This window comes from Sphaerodactylus townsendi, linkage group LG04, assembly GCF_021028975.2.
Source record: "Sphaerodactylus townsendi isolate TG3544 linkage group LG04, MPM_Stown_v2.3, whole genome shotgun sequence".
In the NCBI taxonomy this organism is placed as follows: domain Eukaryota; kingdom Metazoa; phylum Chordata; class Lepidosauria; order Squamata; family Sphaerodactylidae; genus Sphaerodactylus; species Sphaerodactylus townsendi.
The window spans coordinates 69,938,358-69,959,531 of record NC_059428.1 but is presented as its reverse complement, the minus strand read 5'-3'; the positions used below and the strand labels follow the sequence as shown (position 1 = coordinate 69,959,531).

General features: G+C 40.1%; 1 protein-coding gene across 2 annotated transcripts in view; it reads left to right on the top strand.

The window, feature by feature from the left end:
• TMPRSS2 (transmembrane serine protease 2) overlaps positions 1 to 21,174 on the top strand; it is a 41,829-nt gene that overhangs the window by 15,462 nt on the left and 5,193 nt on the right. For both annotated transcript variants that reach the window (XM_048495349.1, XM_048495350.1), the window contains exons 2-11: positions 1,773 to 1,823; positions 4,032 to 4,239; positions 5,101 to 5,187; positions 6,501 to 6,620; positions 10,838 to 10,967; positions 13,244 to 13,354; positions 13,802 to 13,845; positions 14,406 to 14,580; positions 15,017 to 15,192; positions 19,173 to 19,268. In XM_048495349.1, coding sequence (XP_048351306.1) covers positions 1,809 to 1,823; positions 4,032 to 4,239; positions 5,101 to 5,187; positions 6,501 to 6,620; positions 10,838 to 10,967; positions 13,244 to 13,354; positions 13,802 to 13,845; positions 14,406 to 14,580; positions 15,017 to 15,192; positions 19,173 to 19,268 — 1,162 coding nt within the window. In that variant the 5' untranslated portion in view covers positions 1,773 to 1,808. The remainder of the gene's footprint in view (positions 1 to 1,772; positions 1,824 to 4,031; positions 4,240 to 5,100; positions 5,188 to 6,500; positions 6,621 to 10,837; positions 10,968 to 13,243; positions 13,355 to 13,801; positions 13,846 to 14,405; positions 14,581 to 15,016; positions 15,193 to 19,172; positions 19,269 to 21,174) is intronic.

Genomic DNA, 21,174 nt, shown 5'->3' with positions numbered 1-21,174 from the left:
AGTTTTGATCCTGCTTATATGTCCAGTGGCTTGTGTTTTAGCAACATGTTTTAATGTTGTGGTTTTTAATGGTAAGTTGCATTCAACAAGATTCTGAAGAGGCGGTATAGAAATGTTCTAAATAAATCTGTCTCCAGGTAATAATAAAATAGTTCAGCTAGGACATATTTCTTCCCACATATGCAAACAAATCTTTACCCACTTCTGTTCATTCTACAGTAGAATGAATAGTTTTGACTGGCGGGACTCTATTTTTAGCCCACATTACAGTTTTTTCTATGTCATGGTTGGTTTTTGGCCAGAACAAAATATTTCTGGCTCTTTTTTGCACTTTTCAATACTTGTATGGTCTTCATGCAATGTTTTTAATGTGTCCATTTTCATATTCTTAAGAACCACAAGTCTTTCCATTTTTAACAAGATTCATCCAGCACAGAAAGCACTTCCTGAAAGTGATTACATGGTGCTGGTCTGTAATGTCTTGGCCAACCAACTGCAACAATATTCATCATGTTTTGCAAAAGTCTGATCATGGGCAGTATTTCCTTTCAACTTACTCTTTTTCTTTCTTCATCAATAGACATTTAAATAATACACAATGAACAAGATCAAAATAAAAACTCACAGTAGTCTACTTTCTAGCTTTAACAACTTCTGCAAATAACTTTGCAGCCATAACAGATCTTACCCCTGTTGCGTCTCAGACCAGGTACGTTTTCCTAATCAAAATATATACACATGACCTCAGCTTAGATGTCTTGCCTCTTGAACGTAGGAATGTATCAGCCACAACAAGGTCTTCCCCTAGCACTTCTTTCTTTTAGGACAGGTATCTCTCAAAAGTCTCATTTTTACTTGGCATACAATGCTCCTGAAACATGTTTTATCACTGTATCATATTTAGACTTCTCATCTGAAGTTAGTGAAAAGGTATTAAATCATCAGTTTGGGGCCCTGTAAAGTTCAAAAATAGGGCTGCCTTCCTCTTGTCTTGCTTCTCCACATCTACACTGTCTTGAATAAGTCAAACTGCTGTTTGAATCTTTTCCAGTTGTCTGCATCATAATCTAATGTACCTGGGACTCTAAGCTGCTCTATTCAGCTTCTTGTTCACTTCATGACCACTCTATAAATATACACCCACTCCTGGTACCAGATGGCATTTTCTGGCTAGTAAATTATTCAGAAATCTTAGTTATCAATACTTTATTGACGTTATTAACCAGAGCACTCCATTTGTAGAGAACCTTTCTACTTACTCCTTTGAACCTGCTTCGCCTGATAACTGCTCTCCTTCCCATTCATCTCTTAAAGGAGGCTTATCCTCACAAAGGCTAGCACTGGAAGACATTCCCCCGCAGCTTTTTATCTTTTTGTCTTTTTATCCCCTAGCTTGCTGTTTACATTCCTGGGCACCCTCATCATGCCCAGCCCAGATTACCCTGGGATTTGACAATTAGTGCTATCTCTCTGGGTTTTTTTAACTCTCAGTAGTTACCAACAGGGGCGTATCTTGGGGTGGGAGGGTGGGAGTTGCCTGGTGCCATGTGCCTTGGTCACATGTGGGTGCATTTGGCTGCCCTCCCCTGCTGTCCCTCCCCCGAAGGCCAGAAAGGCAGAAAAAGGGTTGGGCTGGGAAGGCCCTGCTGCCAAAGAATGTGAGCTTGGGCAGGCCCTGCTGCCTGACTTGTCCATGATATACACTTTGTAAAATTATAAAACATGTAAATTTTTTACTTTTCTAATAAAGGACATGTATTTTTTGTTTACAGGTATACATTTCCAAGAAGTGCATTCTGAAAATCAAGATGGCATCAGATTTGGTAAGTGACCTGTGTTTCAGTTGAGTCTGTTGAATAGAACTGTTCTGGGGAAACACTATTTTCTGAAAAGTGGATGTTACTTTTTAAATCCACACATTGTTCCATAAAATGAGTATTACAGAACCTCTGTAATTGTGTGTGTACCCAAGACCATAAAAATAAAGTCAATATTGAATCCAAATCAGATAGATTGTAATATATTATGTACACCTAAAATACTACTTATGCTTTAAAGGTATAAAGTCACTTGTGATGCTGTTCTAAACTAACAAGTTATTCTGGAAAGTTTAAAAACTAAGCCTGCTCTGTCCTTTTCTTGAGAATTTCCCTTGGTTGAGCAGCCATCAATACGAAAATAAAGATGGCTGATTATTCACAAGGCACCTGCTGCGAAATGCGGCAAATGTCTGTCACAGCAAGATTACTTGTATGAATGTATTTCTTCAAGCCCCATTTTTCACTTTCTAGTCTCCCCACGGCAAATGAGACTTGTAGCATGGATTTAATTTTGCTTTGCTGCCAGAGTGAGGAGATTTTCCAGTGAGCACAGCTTTGCCCTGGACCTCTTACCTCTGCCCACGGCCAACCTGTCTTGTTCCACCCTTCCCCCTCCTTGCACTGCCATCCATGCGGTTCTCCTTGCCCGATTCCATGCTGCTTCTCTAATACTCATTTTGATATATTGATATAACAGTTGGCTTTTGCAAGGAACAGCACAAGCAGGGTCTGTTTCTGGCTGTAGCCCACTCTGTAGCCCACCTCCCCACTCTGCTTCTGCCCTCCCAGATGATTGGGACTTATTTCCAGACAAGCCTCTTACTAAAAACAAGCCTCTCTCCTGCTGCAGCAGTGAGAGAGAGGCTGGGAGAGGGAGAGAGTGTATGTGTGTGCATTTGGGGGGGGGGGAAGGGGGGAAAAGAATATCAGCTCTATACTATTGGGACTTCTGAGTGGAGTTAAGAACCAGGAAATGACCCCGTTTAGCTGTGGGGGAGGACTGGGCTGCCCCCTCATATGTAAACACAGAAATACGAGGAGGCTACACTTCAGTCTCACCACGCAACTCAAAGGCTTGAGGTAAGTGTTCCATGTGCCTACTTACAATTTAAGTTCTGGTTGCAAAATGCTGGTAGAACATAGAACAGGGAAGCTGTTTGTTCAGCTTAACCTGCTGTTTTCAATTATTTTTAAAGTGTGTGTCCCTAATACCTTCCCTTCTGTACTAGTCTGACTGCAGTGGGCTATTGCAACTTGCTCCTTTTACAGACTGTGATATTTGACTTGTTCCTGACACTGGCTGATTATGCATAACACAAATAAGACACCCCAGGGATGTCTTAAAGCTGCCTCCTCATTTTTGGTTTGAACAGCATGGACAAAAAAGGCACCAGAGGAAAAAGAAGTTTTTACTCATCCCTTGCCATTTCCTCCTGCCCAAGGTTAAAGCTCTTGTGTCAAACATTTTGTGGTGCTGCTTTTTGCTGCAAGTTTCCCTAGGATGTTTGCTATGCAGGGTCCACTGCTGAGCCCTTTTCAGCCCCCAAAGTACATGGTTATATTTGCTCATCTTGCCAATTCTGGCAATATATAGTTTTCCTTTTTTAAAATTTTTTCGATGAGCTGTCTTCAAAGCTAGGCAGACACGATTTCAGAATCCATGCTGACTTTCATATCATGTCTGTGTAGCTTCAAAGACAGCTCATTGAAAAATTTTAAAGAAGGAAAAACTATATATTGCCACGATTGGCAGGACGAGCTGAGCACAACTGTGTACTTTTTGGACTGAAAAGGTGCCCAGCAGCAGAGCCTGCAGAGTGAACTTTTCTAGAAAACCTTAAGCAAAAAGCTGCAGACATGGAGAATCCCTGCAGCACCACAAAATATTGGGTGCAAGTAGTAGAGGAAACTGATGAGACAGCTTTAACCGTCGTGTGGGAAAAATAAGGCATCGCTTCTGCTCCTGAGCTCCACACAGTAAGAGATGATGTCATGAAGATAAGTTCTGGAAAAAGAGTCAGCATTTTAGCAATTTCAAAAAAAGACAGCTCGAGCAGAAATAAGGCTTCCTGGAGAAGTCTTGGGGAAAAAGCGGTGCAGAATTCCTCCTGAAGACTTTTTTCCCCGCCCTCAGGTCACCTTATTTGTGCTGTGCATAATCAGTTACCATCAGCTTTTGTACTAACATTTTTTTCATTCCATTGTTTTCAGAGGCCACCTCCATATTATGAAAACTATGCTTATCAGCCAGAAAACCCTACTGCACCCAGACACACCGGTGGCTTTTATACGTATCATACATCTCCATATTGTTCAGCAACAGTACCACATTATATCCCAAGAGTTTACACTCAACCCTCAGCTCCAGCAGCTACAATAGTGCATCCTGTTTCTTCATCTGGAAAAATCTGTACAGCAAGTAAGCATTGCACTGAAGTTATGCTAATTATATTTTAGTAAATAATGCTTGTCTGCTGATGAAACCATATTCCAGTTTCCAGGTTTCATGCATTTAAAAATTCCACACCCAGCTGGAAGATTATGCTGATATTAGAGTAGGAGACCTAAACCTTGACCTGGGAGGCCCAAACTAACCCAGTCTTGTCAGATCTAGGAAGCTAAGCAGGGTCAACCCCTGGTTAGTGTTTGGATGTGAGACCACCACAGAAGTCCAGGATCACTACACAGAGGCAAACCACCCCTGAATGTCTCTTGCTTTGAAAACCGCACATGGTTACCATAAGTTGGCTGCAATTTGATAGCATTTTCCAGCTCTACCAGGAGACACAGTATATGAGCTTGGCCCACACTGATGGCTGATCCTGTTGAAGAACCGCCCTGAGCCCTCCGGGGGAGGGCAATATATAAGCCAAATAAATAAATAAGACTTGTTTGTACAATTTCTTTCCCTCTAAAAGAGGGAGAACGGGGAATTGTGTGAGCAGGCTTATACTCAAATACTGGATACTGGGATGTATGCTTTAGTTAGTTCATATTATTCTCCCCAATAGAGTGATAACATTATTTCACGGAGTGGAGTCTTTTAAACACGTGAGCAGGGCTCTGAAAGTCATGCAAAGTGAAGATCATAGCACATGCATGATTCTGAAACACAAATAGGAGGCATAAGTAGGGCATGTTGATTTTTTTGACCAACTAGATCCAATGTTTTTGTAATGCCGGGGAAGCTTTATGGAAACATACCTACTGAAGTGGAGGAAATTTTGGCTATCAGTTTTGTTTACACAGGTAGATAATGTCTTTGTTCTTTTAATTTCAGGAGTTAGGAAAGTCCTGTGCCTCAGTCTGTCAGTTATAATTCTGCTAGTAGGAGCTGCAATTGCAGGCATCTTCATCTGGTACTTTGGTAAGGACATACTTGTATCTGTAGATTTTTTTCTGTCAAAGAACTCACTACACAACTTTCTCCTTTGACTAAGCCTGAATTGTAATTTTTTTTCTCTTTGCTGATTGTGTTCTTATGAGTTGTTCAATTTATGATTATTGCCTTTGGCCTCTTGACAATATTGCTTTATCTCCTTTTCTCTTTTCTTTGTGGCTTGCAAATTGAAACAACAGTGCTATCACAATAGAAACCTGAGAAGATGGATTTAGCACTATTCAATAATCGCCATGTTTATACTGGAGTGTACTCCACTCTAAATATGTATTTCTATGTGAAAAGTTCTAGCCCTTAATATTCAATTTGGCATAGGCTTGCTTTGGCTCCTCTATGAGGAATTGCCTTCTGATTAGCTATTGCTATGAGCAGACTTGGCTATGCTTAAACTGTACTTGCTGTATTTCACAGTTGACCTTGAGGTTTAGTTAATGAATAAAAGTTCACTTAATGGCTGCTGCTCATAAATAGGACACACAGTAGAAGATATTAAATCAAGCTGCTCTTTCCTGTAAATATTGCTGCATGACTGTAATTGTAAATAGTTTGTGTACACTGTTTTGGTCACTTAAAATCTTAGCAAATTACTACATTTGTTACTGTTTCTATGGCAATAATATTTTTGTTGAGATGACCTAAAAGTCAAGAATCTTAACGGTATTGGGAGCTCAAATAACCCTACTGATTTGCTTATACAGTGCTACCAAAGACAGTTGGCTCTAGGTATTGTTGAAGTCTTTCAAAACTGGAATCTACTGGCTGTTATGGGTTTTCTGGGCTGTGTGATTGTGCTCTGTTAGTTTTGCTCCTAACATTTCACCTGCTCACAACTTCAGAGGCTTGTCATTGTAAGATGTTTCTCTATCCAGCTGCCTCGTTGTCTTCGAGCACCCTTGACCCTGCCCATGTGTCATCAACATGGGCAGGGTCGAGGTTGCCCGGCTCTCCACCCCACTGCCGTTGTCTTTGTCATGTGGGGGTGTGTGTGATTTTGCGCCCCCCATGTGACCAGAAGAGTGGCGTCTGGGGCAAATACGCCACTGCCCCCCTAACAATCCCTCCACACTGTGCCACAGAGAAAAACACCTGTTACTGTGACATGCCTCTGAAGATGCCAGCCATAGAGGCATGCAAAATGTTAGGAACAAAAACTACCGGACCACGGCCTCATACAGACAGATGGCTCTGTCATGCAACTGCAGTATTTCTTTACTGATTTAACAGCTTTGGGCAGGGAAGCAGTCTGACTGGTGTTTTTTTACCAATCTGTACATTTTCAGTGGCGGACAGTTGTTTTGGATCCAAAATACGGTGTGGCACTCTATCAAGGTGTGTGTCACCATCTCAGTGGTGTGACGGAGTGAACGATTGCCCTAATGGTGAAGATGAAAATCGTTGTGGTAAGTGTATACAGATACTATTTTTAAGCAGAAGGATTTGATCTGTGATGCTTCTGCTTTTTTGATTCTTTTAATGCCAGTGATTAATGCAGTATTCATTCTAATCTACATACTGATCCTGTGTAGCAATTGCTGCAGTCTTATAGGAGAAAAGTCACCACTGTCTCAAGTGACCTCACTTCAGGTACACATGCATAGAGCACGGGCATATTTTTACTTTTGATGTAACACAGTTTTTTGTCACCCGTTGTAATGGTGGCATCAGTATGAAAAAAATGTGTGATAGGGCCATTGATGCATCCCTGCTTGTAACCCTAGCAGTCCAGCATAAGCAAACGGGTTAGGATTTGCTTGCTATATTGCTTGCATTGTTTCAGTGTTGTGCTTTATCCACCCAACACCCCATTTTTTGGAATCATGAGGCTTTTAAAACAGGAGATTTAACATTTTTCTGAAGTGAGTTCTCTAGTCAACGGCAGATTTACAGTTGTGCTTGAACAGGGGATTTTGAGATCACTTCTAGAAGTAAACCGAAGTTATTTTGAAGACAAGTAGTTAAGCTGTAAAATGCATAGAAATGAGAATTTACTTAAACAGAACAAACATGTTTTAGAGCATGCTCGAACAATATAATTGCAGCTGAGTTGCACTAAAAAAAGTTTCATGAACTGGAGAGCTGCAGCTAATTTGTTTTGTTGTTCACAACTGACATTAACTTAATTTGTACAGATGATTACCTCTAGAAGTGGTCTCAAAATCCCCTATTTTTAATATACAATTTGCAAATATTTAATATACAACTTGCAAATATTAATTAGTCATAAAACTAAACTTCACAGTAATAAATTGGAAGATAAATTTAATGTCTGTTTATAGTTCTACAATATTTTGTCATTGAAATGTCAAACTTATCTGAATGTGCCTTCTCTAGAACACATAATCTGTTAAAAGTGCCATATTTTAGCAGGGGTGTAATGAGGCAAAATGTAGCCCTGGGCAAAACTTGAGTTGGATGCCCCCCCCCCCCCATGGGCGGCCACTCCACCACGACCATTTTTTGCACCAGGACATTGGTGCCTGCAGGGGGTGCATTTTTAGACATATCAGCACCAACGTTTCAGCGTATCATCAGGAGACTGTCCTTATGCTACCCTCCAGGTTTGGTGAGGTTTGGTTCAAGGAGTCCAAAGTTACGGACTCCCAAAGGGAGGTGCCCCATCCCCCATTGTTTCCAATGGGAGCTAATAGGAGATGGGGCTACAGTTTTGAGGGTCCATAACTTTGGCCCCCCCTGAACCAAACTGCACCAAACCTGGGGGTATCATCAGGGAAGTCTCCTGATGAGACCCTGAAAGTTTTGAGACTGTGCCTTCAGAAATGTGCCCCCCCCCCAGTCTGCAACCCCCATTGACAGCAATACAGAAAACTCAATGCAGAACAAAGATTCTTGGACACATTTCTGGGATGTTCCTGTAGGGGTGCATTTTTGGATGTATCGGCGCCAAAATTTCAGGGTATCATCTTAAAACTGTCCTTATGGGACCCCCCAAGTTTGGTGCAGTTTGGTTTAGGGGGTCCAAAGTTATGGACCCTCAGAGGGGGTGCCCCATCCCCCATTCCTTGCTAAGGAGATGGTGGCTACATACAGTAGTTTACTGCCAAATACTGATGTTGCTGAAGACAAAGACTTTATTTGGAGCAAAGTTTAGGCTGGCATGGCTATGAATCTCAGAATTATTCAACATTTGGAGTAAAACAGTGGTTCATTTGTGTTCCTAGAGTGCTGGAAAGCTGCTAATCCTAATGCAAACTCTGTTAAGCAGCTCTACCTCATCTTGCTCCCAAATCTTCTGTTTTTAGCTGCTGCTGAGTCAAGTTCAAAGGCTTATACTCGAGTCAAGTTTCCCATTTTTTTGTGATAAAATTAGGTGCCTTGGCTTATATTCAGGTCGGCTTATACTCGAGCATATACGGAAGTCTTTGTAATCATTCTAAAAACCTAGAACCACTAGAAATCTAAATTCTAGAAATCTAGAATCTAACAATCTAGAAATAATATATTCCAGAATATTTAGCATAAATTTCCAGGAAATATTGTCAAAATCTTTCTCTGCATCTAAAAAGATAGACACAGTCTTCTTCTTTTTTGATATTTGAGAGTTCAAAGGCATTAATCACATATCGTATGTTATATTTTTTAGGAACAAAGCCTGTCTGATCTTCATGAATCGTCTTCATGAATACAGTTTCTCAGTCATTGGCCATTATATAAGCAAATAGTTTATAATCTACATTTAATAACTATATTGGTCTATACACCTGTGGTAATTCTGGATCATTCCCTTCTTTGTTTCAGTTTCCAATAAATCCAGTTTCCAGTAGGTCCAATTCAGTTTCCAATAAGTCCAGTTGTTGTCTCAATATCTTTATTTCTCTTAATATTTTTTATTCGTTCTTTTTTATGCTTATCTTCTAATTCCTTCATTCTATTAAAAATATTCTGTTCCTTTCTCCTCTTACCTTTCTTTTGCTTAGCAGCTATTACAATTAATTTTCATCTCATGTATGCTTTGCTTGTTTCCCAAATTGTTATGTTGGACATTCCATCAGTTTTATTAAGTTTAAATAATTAATCCAAGTCTTTCGTACATTTTTAAACTACATCCTTTTGCAGTAAAAGAGTATCTTTTCTTCATCTTGGTCTTCGTTTAATTAAAGTCCATGTAATTTCTATTGGATTATGATCAGTGTATATTTTCAGTTTGATTTCTACTTCTTGCAAGTTTGCTAATAAAGACTCCAAGATCCAACACCTGTCAATTCTGGAGTAGGATTGATGTCTATCTGAATAAAAGGTGTAATCTCTCATTTTAGGATGTGTCGTTCACCATGAGTCTACCATATTCAAGAGATTCATATATGTGAATACATTTTTAGGTATTTTACCTCCTTGATTTGAATCTAGGATTGCATTCATATCTCCAATTATTGTCATTTCTCCTTCTTGAAAATCCAGTATTGATTGAAACAGCTTTTCCCAAAAAATTATCTCTGGCATTATTGGGTGCATAAACGTTTGCAGTAGTTAAAATCTTGTCATCTGGGAGTTTAATTTTCAACATAATATATCTTGCTGCAGTGTCTTTGCTTTCTTTTAAAACTGTTATACAATTGTTTTTTAAATAGGGCCACGTCACATTTTCTTGAGTCTATGTGAGCTGATTATACTCTACCTAATTATTTATTGGTTGATAAATGTTGATGCTTTTGCTTAAGGTGCATTTCCTGAATACAAATAAAATCTCCTTGTTTTTGAAGTTGGTTAAAGATTTTTGATCTCTTGGTTGGGGAGTCTAATCCATTCACGTTGACCGAAAATATCTTCATTTTCCTTTATTTTTTATGGCAATGCTGCTGCTTGGTCCAATTTATTTTCTTCTTTATCTAAAATTCCTGGAGGTCTATCTGCCAATGTACTTATTTCTGCTTTTTGTCTTTGCACAGTGGATGAGTTGTCTCTGGAGTAAGGTTTCTCTGGTATATTTCTTTGGTTCTTGTTTTCTGAAAGATATTCTGCCAGTTGTTGCGCTTGTTGTATTGAAATTATTTTCTTCCTGGACGGCAACAATACTCCTAGAGCAAATGGGATTCTCCAAAAATATTTTATTCATTTGCCAATTAATATTTGTCATAGAAGTTTTTGTCTGTGTAGGATCATATTACTTGGCTTGGATTCTTAGCTGTAGCCTTGCTGTTATTTTCCTCCCTGACTTCATCTAGGTCTTCAGTTCTCGGCTGTTGTCAAAGTACTTTTGTAAGGCTACTTAGATGCACACTCATTTTTTTGCTCACTGTGGCTGAACTTGGAATAGACCAACTTAGGACTCTTCAGGGGCTGGTAGCACCAAGTTTACACTAGGAACATACAGTGCAGATAGCTACTACGGATGCTATAATGCTTGGCTGCTTTTTGCAAGGAAATCTGAGAAGCTTCCTCTCTGCCCTCTGTGATGTAGCTCAAGAGTAAATGAGTGATGGTGTTGTTGAGAGGGCATGTGGAGGCTTTCTTCTAGCATTTATTCAGGTTTGTAAAGATTTCTTGACAGGCAGAACATCACTTGTAAACTGTTGTGTGAATCATTCCTTAATCTTCTTAGGAACTTTGAGAAATGTGAAAAAAATGAATAACTCAAGATTACAAACTTATTTTATTGTAGTAAGGCTCTATGGACCAAGATTTCTCCTGGAAGTCTATTCATCAGAAAGCAAAGATTGGTACCCTGTATGCTCTGATGACTGGAATGATAACTATGGGAAGACAGCCTGTGTCGACATGGGATATAACAAGTAAGTATTAATCCTATAACAAAAGTCATGTAATAATTTGTAGTGGGGCCAAACAAATACCTGAACACATTGTATAAGCTTTTGGGAGTTATCTACAACTTTTAATCAGGCTGAAAGTAAAAAAAACACACACACAAATATAGTGATACTTTCATTATAGACCTGGGGGCAGAAGTTTGTATCTTTGGACGTTTCTGCGCGGCATAATTTTACCGGATTACAATCGGTATTTTACAATCTGGGTCTTATTTTATCCCAGTTTCTCCCTTCACATGGCTGCTTGTTTCTGTGAAGGAATAGAGTGAAGACTGGGAGGAAATACTGCAGTTTGTTTTGCAATAGTCCAAGTCTTTTGTATTTACTCAGCAAGCGCATGCGCCAACATCCCCAGTGTCCTGCGTTCTGATTGCCTGTTGTTTTGGGGCAGCAGCAGGGGAAAACGAAGCCCCCCCCCTTTCCTAGTTTTGGATAGGGCCCAGTGCAGGACTCAACATGGCAAGTGGTAGCAAAAAATAATAAGGCACAGCATCACATCACATTCCCATTCCCATATTTTTATGGGAAAAGAGAGACTCCCCCTCCCCGTGATATGCCCACTAACATTCAGCCAAAAGTGCACATCTCCCTAGCTATGCGCTCCAAGCATCCAGTAAAGAAAACGGGGACATTTTGGGACTCCACTCCTGATTAACCCAGGAGAAATGACACCTTGGTCGATTCCTTGAGCAGAAAACGTGCTTGGGTTAGGGGGAACGTTTCAGAAAGGGCGGGCTGCAATGGTTGGTGGCTTGCAGAGTTGAAAACTGACGTGAAGTCAGGTGGGGAAACAGGGCAGGAGAGGGCAGGCAGGGAGATCAGGCAACTGAATGGAAAAAATAAATTGGTTCTGCTCCCACAGTAGTGGATTCACTGTGGGATTTTTGAAGAGAATTGCCAAGCTGGCCATTTTTGAAAATCCTGGGATGAGGGAAATACTGCAGGACAAACCTGCTTTAGGACCGGGAACCATGCAGACTTCTTGGCCAAACCAGAATATTTCCCTTGCTCAACCCGGGATATTTGGACTGTGCAGAAATGACCTTTGTTTGTGCTTCATTTGAAACCTTTGTTCATAGCTAGTGCTACTCTGTGGGACACTTATATGTCTGGATTGCCAGCTGGTGACTGAGGCCAGGAACATTTTAATGCATTTTCAATGAGTTTAAGTAGCATCTGTATGTATGAGAGCAAAGAATAAATTTGTGTTACAAAAGGACATGAGACTCATACCACTGATTCTAAAACATTTAAACTGAGTTTTTCAATGTATTTTAGGACTTAAGCCTTACAAATAAGATGTGTATTTAAATATCACCATTCCCAGGTTTGGCATACACAATTATTTTGTGGCATGCAGTATTGCCTGTTTAAAACTCAAGAGCATCAGAATAAATGAGTATTAGATTATTTCAGTAAAAATTTCACAGTTTTTGCTGGGGGGGGGGGTAGTCCTGATGTTGTCAGATCATTGTAAATATCTTAGAAATGTAAGTAGAATATGAAATACCCAAACTTCGGTCTGTTATACAAAAAACAAAAGGTTTAAGACTGGGAAACCAGAACTCTTTGGTTTTCCCAGTTTTGGAGCCTATTGAGTTGTACTGGCACACTGAATTATCTCAAAGCCACTTCCTACTTGGACAGCAATTTGAGCATTAATGCACAGGCATTGGTACAAGCTGATAATATGCATTGGAGCTGGGTGAATGAGGATGAATATTAGATACCTGTGACACTCTAAATTCTGCTGAGTTATGGGAAATGCTCAGCATAAATATTTCATAAGAAATTTCAATGAACGTGTAGTTGGGTTACATCAATATAGCTCTGCTTACCTAAGAGGTAATGATACTAAGCTGTTTTCATCAGCATTTCTGTGGTCATACAAAATGAATTAGGTATGATTTGCAGATTTGTCAGGATATGCTGTGTCATGTTTCATCCTGGTGTTGCTTTTGGATGGGGTGTTTGCAGGAATGTTAACTACCATGATGGTAGCAACATTTTTAGCATTGGAGCAGTGGCTATACAATTATGGTGGCAGAAGAAACAGAACTGGAGATCTATTACTGCTATTTTTTCAGCTGTTGGGTGCTGTTGTACAGCAGTCAGAGCTGGTGGGAAAGTACCTGTACATAGAAAAGGGTTTTTTTTTTCCTGGCTAAAGGTGGTTTTGTAATAGAATAGGAAATAGCCATCTTTTGACTGAACTTGTTTTCATTTTTGCCTTTTTACAGGGACACTTATTTCAACAGCAAGGCAACAAAACCCATATCTCCATTTACAAGCTTTATGAAGCTAAATACAAGTGCTGAGGATACAGATCTCTACAAGAAACTGTATAACAGGTAATACTTCTATACTTCTGCTTGTGGCTCCTGAAATCAATTCTGGCAAGCATACCAGAGAAATGAATGTTAATGCTGTCTGATTAAAATGACAATTGTAAAACACTAGTCTCTTTAAGGGTGTTTTCAGCTTGTACTTAATACAGTCTATAAATTCAAAATTTATTTTTTTTCTGCTGAGTTCACTTTGTGCACATGAAAGCACAATATCCATTGATACACCAAATTAGGAATTTTTTTCATACCTCTCAGATGTTTTTATGGAGTTAGTCTGTGGTTATGTGTAATAATAATTGTGTGCCTGTCTGCAGTGTTCACTTGCATACCCCTCTAGCATAGGACTGCATCACATTAAAATTGTTCCTGTGTTGCTAAGTTGGCCTGTGTGAGCAGACTTACTAGTCACACATTGTTTAAGTCTTATTCAACCTCATCTTTGTATTGCAGCAAGCTGTGTTCATCAGGAAATGTGGTCTCGTTAAGATGCATAGGTAAGTGTTGCAATGCTACTGAACTTTTATTTTAGATAGATCTATGCTGACTGACTTATTTCCATGATTAAATTATTATTTGTTGGCAGAATAATGTAAAAAAGGGAAAACAGAGTATGATGACAATAACATTTGATGACATCTGCTCTAATTCATTTTAAGATTCAAGGATCCATCCTTCTAAACTCTGCGTAAAAGATAGCTATATAATACTACTGACATTACCTTCAATAAATAGTACAATAATTTATTTTGCTAAACTGAGGATGGCTCTTCCTGAGACTTTCTTGAGACTTGTCCCCTCCAGTTGAATTAAGGTAGACAATGGAGCACTACCAAGACGACCCTGGCCTTTTATTTGACAGGGCTTGGTCAATCCATTGTCTCCAAACTCAGCCTACTTAACCCAATTCACAGTCTAATATATAGTAATATATATCTCCCCTACCCCCCAGATATGGGATTATAGTATTGAAATAGGCATAGATATAGAAAAATGAATGTGCTCATAGCACCTTCTGGTTCTATTATACCTATTTTGCTTTACTGTGTTTTAACAGAATGTGGCTTGTCAACAAAAAAACCAAATCCTCGTAACAGAATTGTGGGTGGAAATGTAGCTGCACATGGGGAATGGCCATGGCAAGTCAGCCTTCACATTCAAGGAAATCATCTGTGTGGTGGGTCTATTATCACTCCTGAATGGATTGTTACAGCAGCTCACTGTGTAGAAGGGTGAGTCCCGAACAATTTCTGCCAAGGCATCTTCCAAACTGTATGTTAATAGCATTTCATAAAAATGTGTTATTTGGAATGTGGCATGTGTAATTCAGTTAACTGTGAAAGGTATTTCAAAATTTTATTAGCCTATAAATGTAGATGTTCAGTTTTCGCACAGATATAAATCATATATACTATTTCATTACCTTTAGACATACTGAAATAATGTAGAAGGTGCCTGTGGAGAATGTTTGTACAGTGTGTAGTTTTCTCTTTTAGTCAAATGTTCTGAGTATATTTGCTGCCCTCACTCCTCTATAGGGGGTCCTGGCATACGAGAAATCACCCTTTTAAAAAGGATACCAGAACTTGCCATTATAATTTTATACTGCAATAACATGAAATGCTGAAGAGGAAATATTGTCAGCTTTTGGTCTTTTCTATTTTGTAGGTCACACTCCCAACCATCCTACTGGAAAGTTTATGCTGGAATTCTGCTTCAGAATGAAATGCTCCGTTCAAGGGGTCACAGAGTAATCAAAATAATCTCTCATCCGAACTATGATTCAGACTCTAAAAACAATGATGTCGCTCTTATGAAGTTGCAGTCTCCTCTGAGTTTTGATGGTATGCATTATATTCACCTTTTAAAACATATTTACTTTTTGTAAAACATTACTAGATGACAAATGAATTTATGCTAAACTAGTGGGGCCTGGCCACATGTTGCTGTGGCAATTGTCCTTCTCATCACAGTCCGCAACCCACACAGATGTCCACGCAGGTCCAATGATCCGCAGTATAGCCTTTTGGGGTGGTCAAATGGCATCCCTCTTTCCCTTTTCAATTCACATTGTTATATGGTGATGTCTTGTTTTTTTAGTATAAGGTAACCCTTTCCATTCCACAACGGAACTGTCCAGAGTGCGAATCCCGCTGTCCATGAGGCTGGTTGACACGCACAGTCGTGGCTTGGGTAAGGCAGAACTGGGGCAAGGAGGCTATCCCAGTCAGGCAGCAGAGGCAGGGTGGTAAGGTGCTCAGATTGAGGCCAGCTTCCTGGGTTCTTAAAGGGCCATGTGCAAAAGAAGCGGAGCCAGGAGTGTTGGTTTGCCCCCACCCCGCGGATGTTCTTAGAAGAAAAGGGCAAACTCCAGCTTGCTTTTAGTAAAAGAGAGCTGTGGCGAATATGGATGAGGAAGTGGATAAGTGGTGATTGGATGTGACGGAGGGCAGAGTGAGGTGTGTGAGGATGAGCCGGATGTGTATGAGAGTATGTGTGTTGTGGTAGCAGTGGGTGAGGCACAGAGTGAAAGTTACCTGCGTGTGAGGGGGGGAACCCCACCTGACGTCTCACACGGCAAAGTGTGTATGTGTTTCACTTCCACTCGTATTACCAAACAGTATTACCTATTTACTGTTTTCACTGCTCATCTCTGCCCATCTGCATGAACATTCTAAGCCCTCAGGCCACAGACAGGCTGCACGAACATTCTAAGGGTGACAGTTAAACACAGCCAGCTTCATGGCCTAGTGCGCCAGGAAAAATACGTTTTACATGGCTCAGGTATGGACTTTTGGCGATTTGAAGGTCCGATTACCTGGCCAGAACGTGGAGGGACGTCCTGTGAAAATTTGGGGGTGATTCATCCAGCCGTTTTGGTGTTAGGGTGTGACTAACAAAGTCACTATTAGCTTTATATATATATAGATATAGGAACAGCAAACTCTACCTATTCAAGTGCTTAGTCTGGGTGTCTGTTCAGTCTACATGTCCCTGTGTGCCTGTCTTTTCTCTTTTGCTGGAAGAAGAAAAGAAATCTTTTCAGCTCATGTGATTCTAGGCATGTGACTTCAGCAGTTAACTCTTGCTTGACTGAATGATGCAGGCACTTATAAAGTCCTAACAAACCTTTTCTCAAGTGTCAGCTTCTGAAGTCAACCAGGCATAATTTCAGACAGATTCCCAAATTTCATCATGGTAAGCAATTTCGTCAGTATGTCTGCTATCATTTTCTTGTGTAAAGAGTCTAATTCATACTGCCATCATCCATTTTTATTGTTCATGTGGAGGCAGTTTCATTATTTCATCTCAGCTTTTGGGTTCATTATGGCTTTGCACATTTTGTGTGGTAGATATATCTCTTTGGTGCCACTCCTTAGTGCGCCTTTCTGACCTCCTTACAGTTACTGCAGTCTCTCTGTTAGCTTGGCTCCATCATCTTCCCCTTTTGGTTGGGAAGTCTTTTGTTGGGATGTAGTATAGGCAGGCAATGCTGTTATCTGCTCTGTAAATGTGACTTCTTCAGTATCATGTCTGCTTTCTTTTGTGGAGTGATTTTGTTTCGAAGCACCCAGAATGCTTCTTTCATATTGCAAATTTTGACATCATAGGTCTTAGGATCCATGACTCTTTAACTTCTTGAATTTGGATTGTAGCCAACTAATTCAGCTCTTGAATCTAGTTTTCTTCTTCTCTCTTTGGGAATTTGTGCACAAGTTTTTGCTATGTGGGTTTTTGCTCTACTGCCTTCAAGTGTTTTAAACAAGGTTTCTTATGCCATATTTCAAAAGGAGTCATTCCAATAAGTTTGCATAGTGTTCCGTTACAGAGATATACCGTGTATTGACAGCTTCCGCCCAACAGGTGTCAGGTAACACAACAAACAAAGAACCTTTATTGGCATAACAACATTATATACACAGATCCACTTAACCAAGTAGAGGGAAGCTAAAATAAATGGACAGGTAGAGAAGGCTGATGTTCAGGATTTGCTCCTAAAGCGCTGTTTTATGTACAAATCCAGAAATTTGGTGACTGCATCGTTTACATCACTACTGGAGCTGTCCAACAGAAAGGTAATCTTTTGCAAGTCAGCTGCATACTCTTTTTTGAGTAGCAGAGGTGACAGGTGTTTGACTCTGGGTCCTGTGTAAAGTGGACAATAAAGTAGAATATGATCTATAGAGTCTACACAGTTCCCATTGCATATGCATAGCCTTAGGTGGTAAGGGGTTTTAGTGAATCTCCCTGTCGATACGGCTGATGGAAGGGCATTGCAACGGGCCAACATCATTGCTCTACGGAGCCTGGGCACGATTATCTGGTGCAGGTATTGAGCCCCCTTATTACCAGTGTAGGTGATGCCTAGAGCTAAAGGAGAGCAAGTCCTGGAAGCCTTTTCGAGTAGGATCTGACGTTCCTGGTCAAACAGCCTTTCCAGCCTCAGAAGCTGGAAAGTCTCTTTAGATGGTAGCATGGCCAGATAATCCAAAGAATAGCCTAATTTGTTAATTTTTGTTTCTATAATGCCCCACCATTCTGAGTGACAAGAAGTCTTGAGGGCTTTATATGACAAGGAGGCTGCATCACGGTTGAAACAGATGCGCAGCCAATATTTGAGCGTGGCAAGCCATGCTCTTGTCTCTAAGAGATGTTGCCCAGTTTCGAGGCACACGGTGGCGTAAGGCACGCAGTGAGGCATGCCCAAAAGTTTAAATAAGAAGCGAGATTGTACTCGCTCAGCTGTGTTGGACCAGGAGCCTATCCAAAGTGGGACTCGTATAATAATTGCTGGGCCACCTTGGTGTTAAAGACTTTTAATGCTGCAGGCACAAATTGATGGCCCTTGTTATAGAAAAAACGTAAGATTGCTGATACACTGACCATGGAGTTTGTAACAGCATGGTCTCTGTGGCTGGCCCAACCCCCTCTATAATGGAGGTGCACTCCTAAATATTTAAAGCATTTGACCTGTTCCAATTCGTGTCTTCCTAGCACCCAACGGGATGGCTTCCAAGATTTTGAAAACACTACAACCTTCGATTTTTGAGAGTTGAGTGTCAGGCCATTGATTTTACAGTATTCGTTGCAGGTTGCTAGGAGTCGCTTCATGCCGATTTTGGTATACGACAGCAAAACTGCGTCGTCGGCATATAGCAATAGGGGGATTGGATGTCCATCTAAGTTTGGACAGTGTGAGTTTACAGATTTAAGTTTGCTTGCTAGGTCATTTAAATAAAGATTGAAAAGAACTGGTGCAAGGACACAGCCTTGTTTTACTCCCTTGGAGACAGATATTTTGGGTGTAAGCGATCCCTCCTGGTTGCATTTGACTTGGCAAACTGTGTTATGGTGTAACACCTTGATAGGTGTCAGGTAGTCTAGCTTGCATTAATAAACATGCAGTTTCACGTATTGTATAATTTAAAGTGTTCTAGTAGCCCATTTTGAGGAGATGAGTATATGACTGATCTTACATGCTGTGTACCTTCTTGTTTTAGGTAATTTTGGAATTCACTGGCACTGTATTCAACCCAATTATCTGAGAATAAAATTTCTGGTGCTCTGCTTTGCTTGATTTTAACAGCTTTGAACTTATTCAATACTTGATCTTTTGATTTGAGAAAGTACACATGGGCAAATCTGCTTGCTTCATCAACAAAAGTCAACACATATTTGTTTCCACCAACAGAAAATGCTAGAAGTCCAATTAGGTCTGAGTGTACTTTTGTTAGCACTTCCTTTTCTCCTGCTGATAACAGTGAGCTTTCTGTATAACTATCTATTCCTAATGAGTTACTAATAATGTGTTCTTGTTTCTCAGAAGTTATAAGGCCAGTTTGTTTGCCCAACTCAGGGATGATGTTTCAGCCTGCCCAGCACTGTTGGATATCCGGATGGGGAGCACGACGTCAAGGAGGTAAAACTGATTCCCCTCAAAACCAGGGTTTTTGCTTTAATTGCACATGGGTTAATTCAAACACTTTAGTATATTTTAGGGCCCCTGTGGGGCATGTTGCACAATTTTAGTAGTGTTAAAATAGTTGACTTTTTGCAGTGAATAAGCTGATGTTGCTCAGTAGGTGATTCATTAGAAGGTAATTTTTAGCTAGTTACTACTTTTCCCCAGCTTCATTGCTCACCAACCAAAAACGAGGATATAAATGCTGAGAATTTTAAGTGGTATATTTGCTTCAGGCCATGTGGAGGAATGGTGAGGTAAAAATGCACATATATATTCATGGATTTCATGTAGGTATTATGAATGTTTTCATGGATATGTTTTCATGGATTTCATGTAGGTATTATGAATGTTTTCATTTATGTTTTGTATTAAATGGTTTCATTATTTTATGTTAAAGTAAACACATTTGATCAACAAGTAAAACTATGATTTTTTAATATACCGTATATACTCGTGAATAAGCCGACCTGTGTATAAGCCGAGGCACCTAATTTTACTCTCCAAACCTGGGAAAACTTATTGACTGGGGTATAAGCTGAGGGTGGGAAGCCGGGAGGCAGAGGGAGCTCGTTATTTGGGCAGTGACATCAGGGGGAGTCACTGCCCAAATAAGGAGCTCCCTCTGTCTGCTGGGGTTTGACGAAGCCCAGCCAGGCACCCAGCCAGGGTGCCTTGGGGTTCCCCCTTCACCCTCCCAGGAGGAGGGCAGCAACAAGTGCCTTCCGGGGCAGGGAGGTTGTCCTGTCCCCCAGCCTCCTTGTGATTAATAGAAAATGGTGACTCGAGTATAAGCCGAGGGGGCTTTTCTCAGGGCTGAAAAACTCGGCTTATACGGGATTATATACGGTACATATATACACACACACATACGTGTGTGTATATGTTTGTGTGTATCATAGTTCCACTTGTTGATCAATCAAATGCGTTTACATCAAGCCATAACATAATGAAACAATTTAATACAAAACATACCCCATACACTCGAGTATAAGTCAACCCAAATATAAGTCGAGGCACCTAATTTTACCACAAAAAACTGGGAAACTTATTGACTCGAGTATAAGTCTAGGGTGAAAAATGCAGCAGCTACTGGTACGTTTCAAAAACAAAATAGGTACCAATAAAATTCATGAAGGTATCTCACTGGTTATAAGAAAAGTTGACTAAAAGCAATCTTCATGATCAGAGGACAAACAGGATGAAGGCAAGAAGGGAGACTTCCTGGCTGTGAGTACCCACAAGGCCTCCTCAAAAATGGCTCACTAGAATTTTAAAAATGTCATTAAGCAAGGCAGTTTTTACAGGAAGCAGATACTATTTGCTAGCACCACCTTGTGAACAGTGTATGCTTTAATCCTTGCATGTTCAGGGACATATTTTATTCAAAGGTAACATTTAGCCATTAGGAAGATCTGCAGTGTCTCTTTGTCTCCTACTACACTTGCTAAATAGCCCAGAGGGTATTTCTGTCCTTAGAACTGTAAGACCCTCTCTTTTCAGCTTTAATTTATTTATTTATTTATTTTATTTATTTTTTCGATTTATAAACCGCCCCATCCCCAAGGGGCTCTGGGCGGTGCACAACATTAATATATATATACAATTAAATAAGGTTCACAATAGTGACCACACAACAATCAGTATATAACTAAAATCCATTAAAAACTATTAAGACAGCGGTTGACACATCAATGACACTGCTTTACAGAGAGGAATTTGCACAAAAACTCAGCTTGACCTGACTTACTAGTAACAAATCTTGACTTGCATTTTGCAGTCTTTAAACCCTACAAGTGCAATGGAATCTCTCTCCAAGAGTATGCCATGCCTGTCAGAACACAAATTTCAAGGGCACAGAATA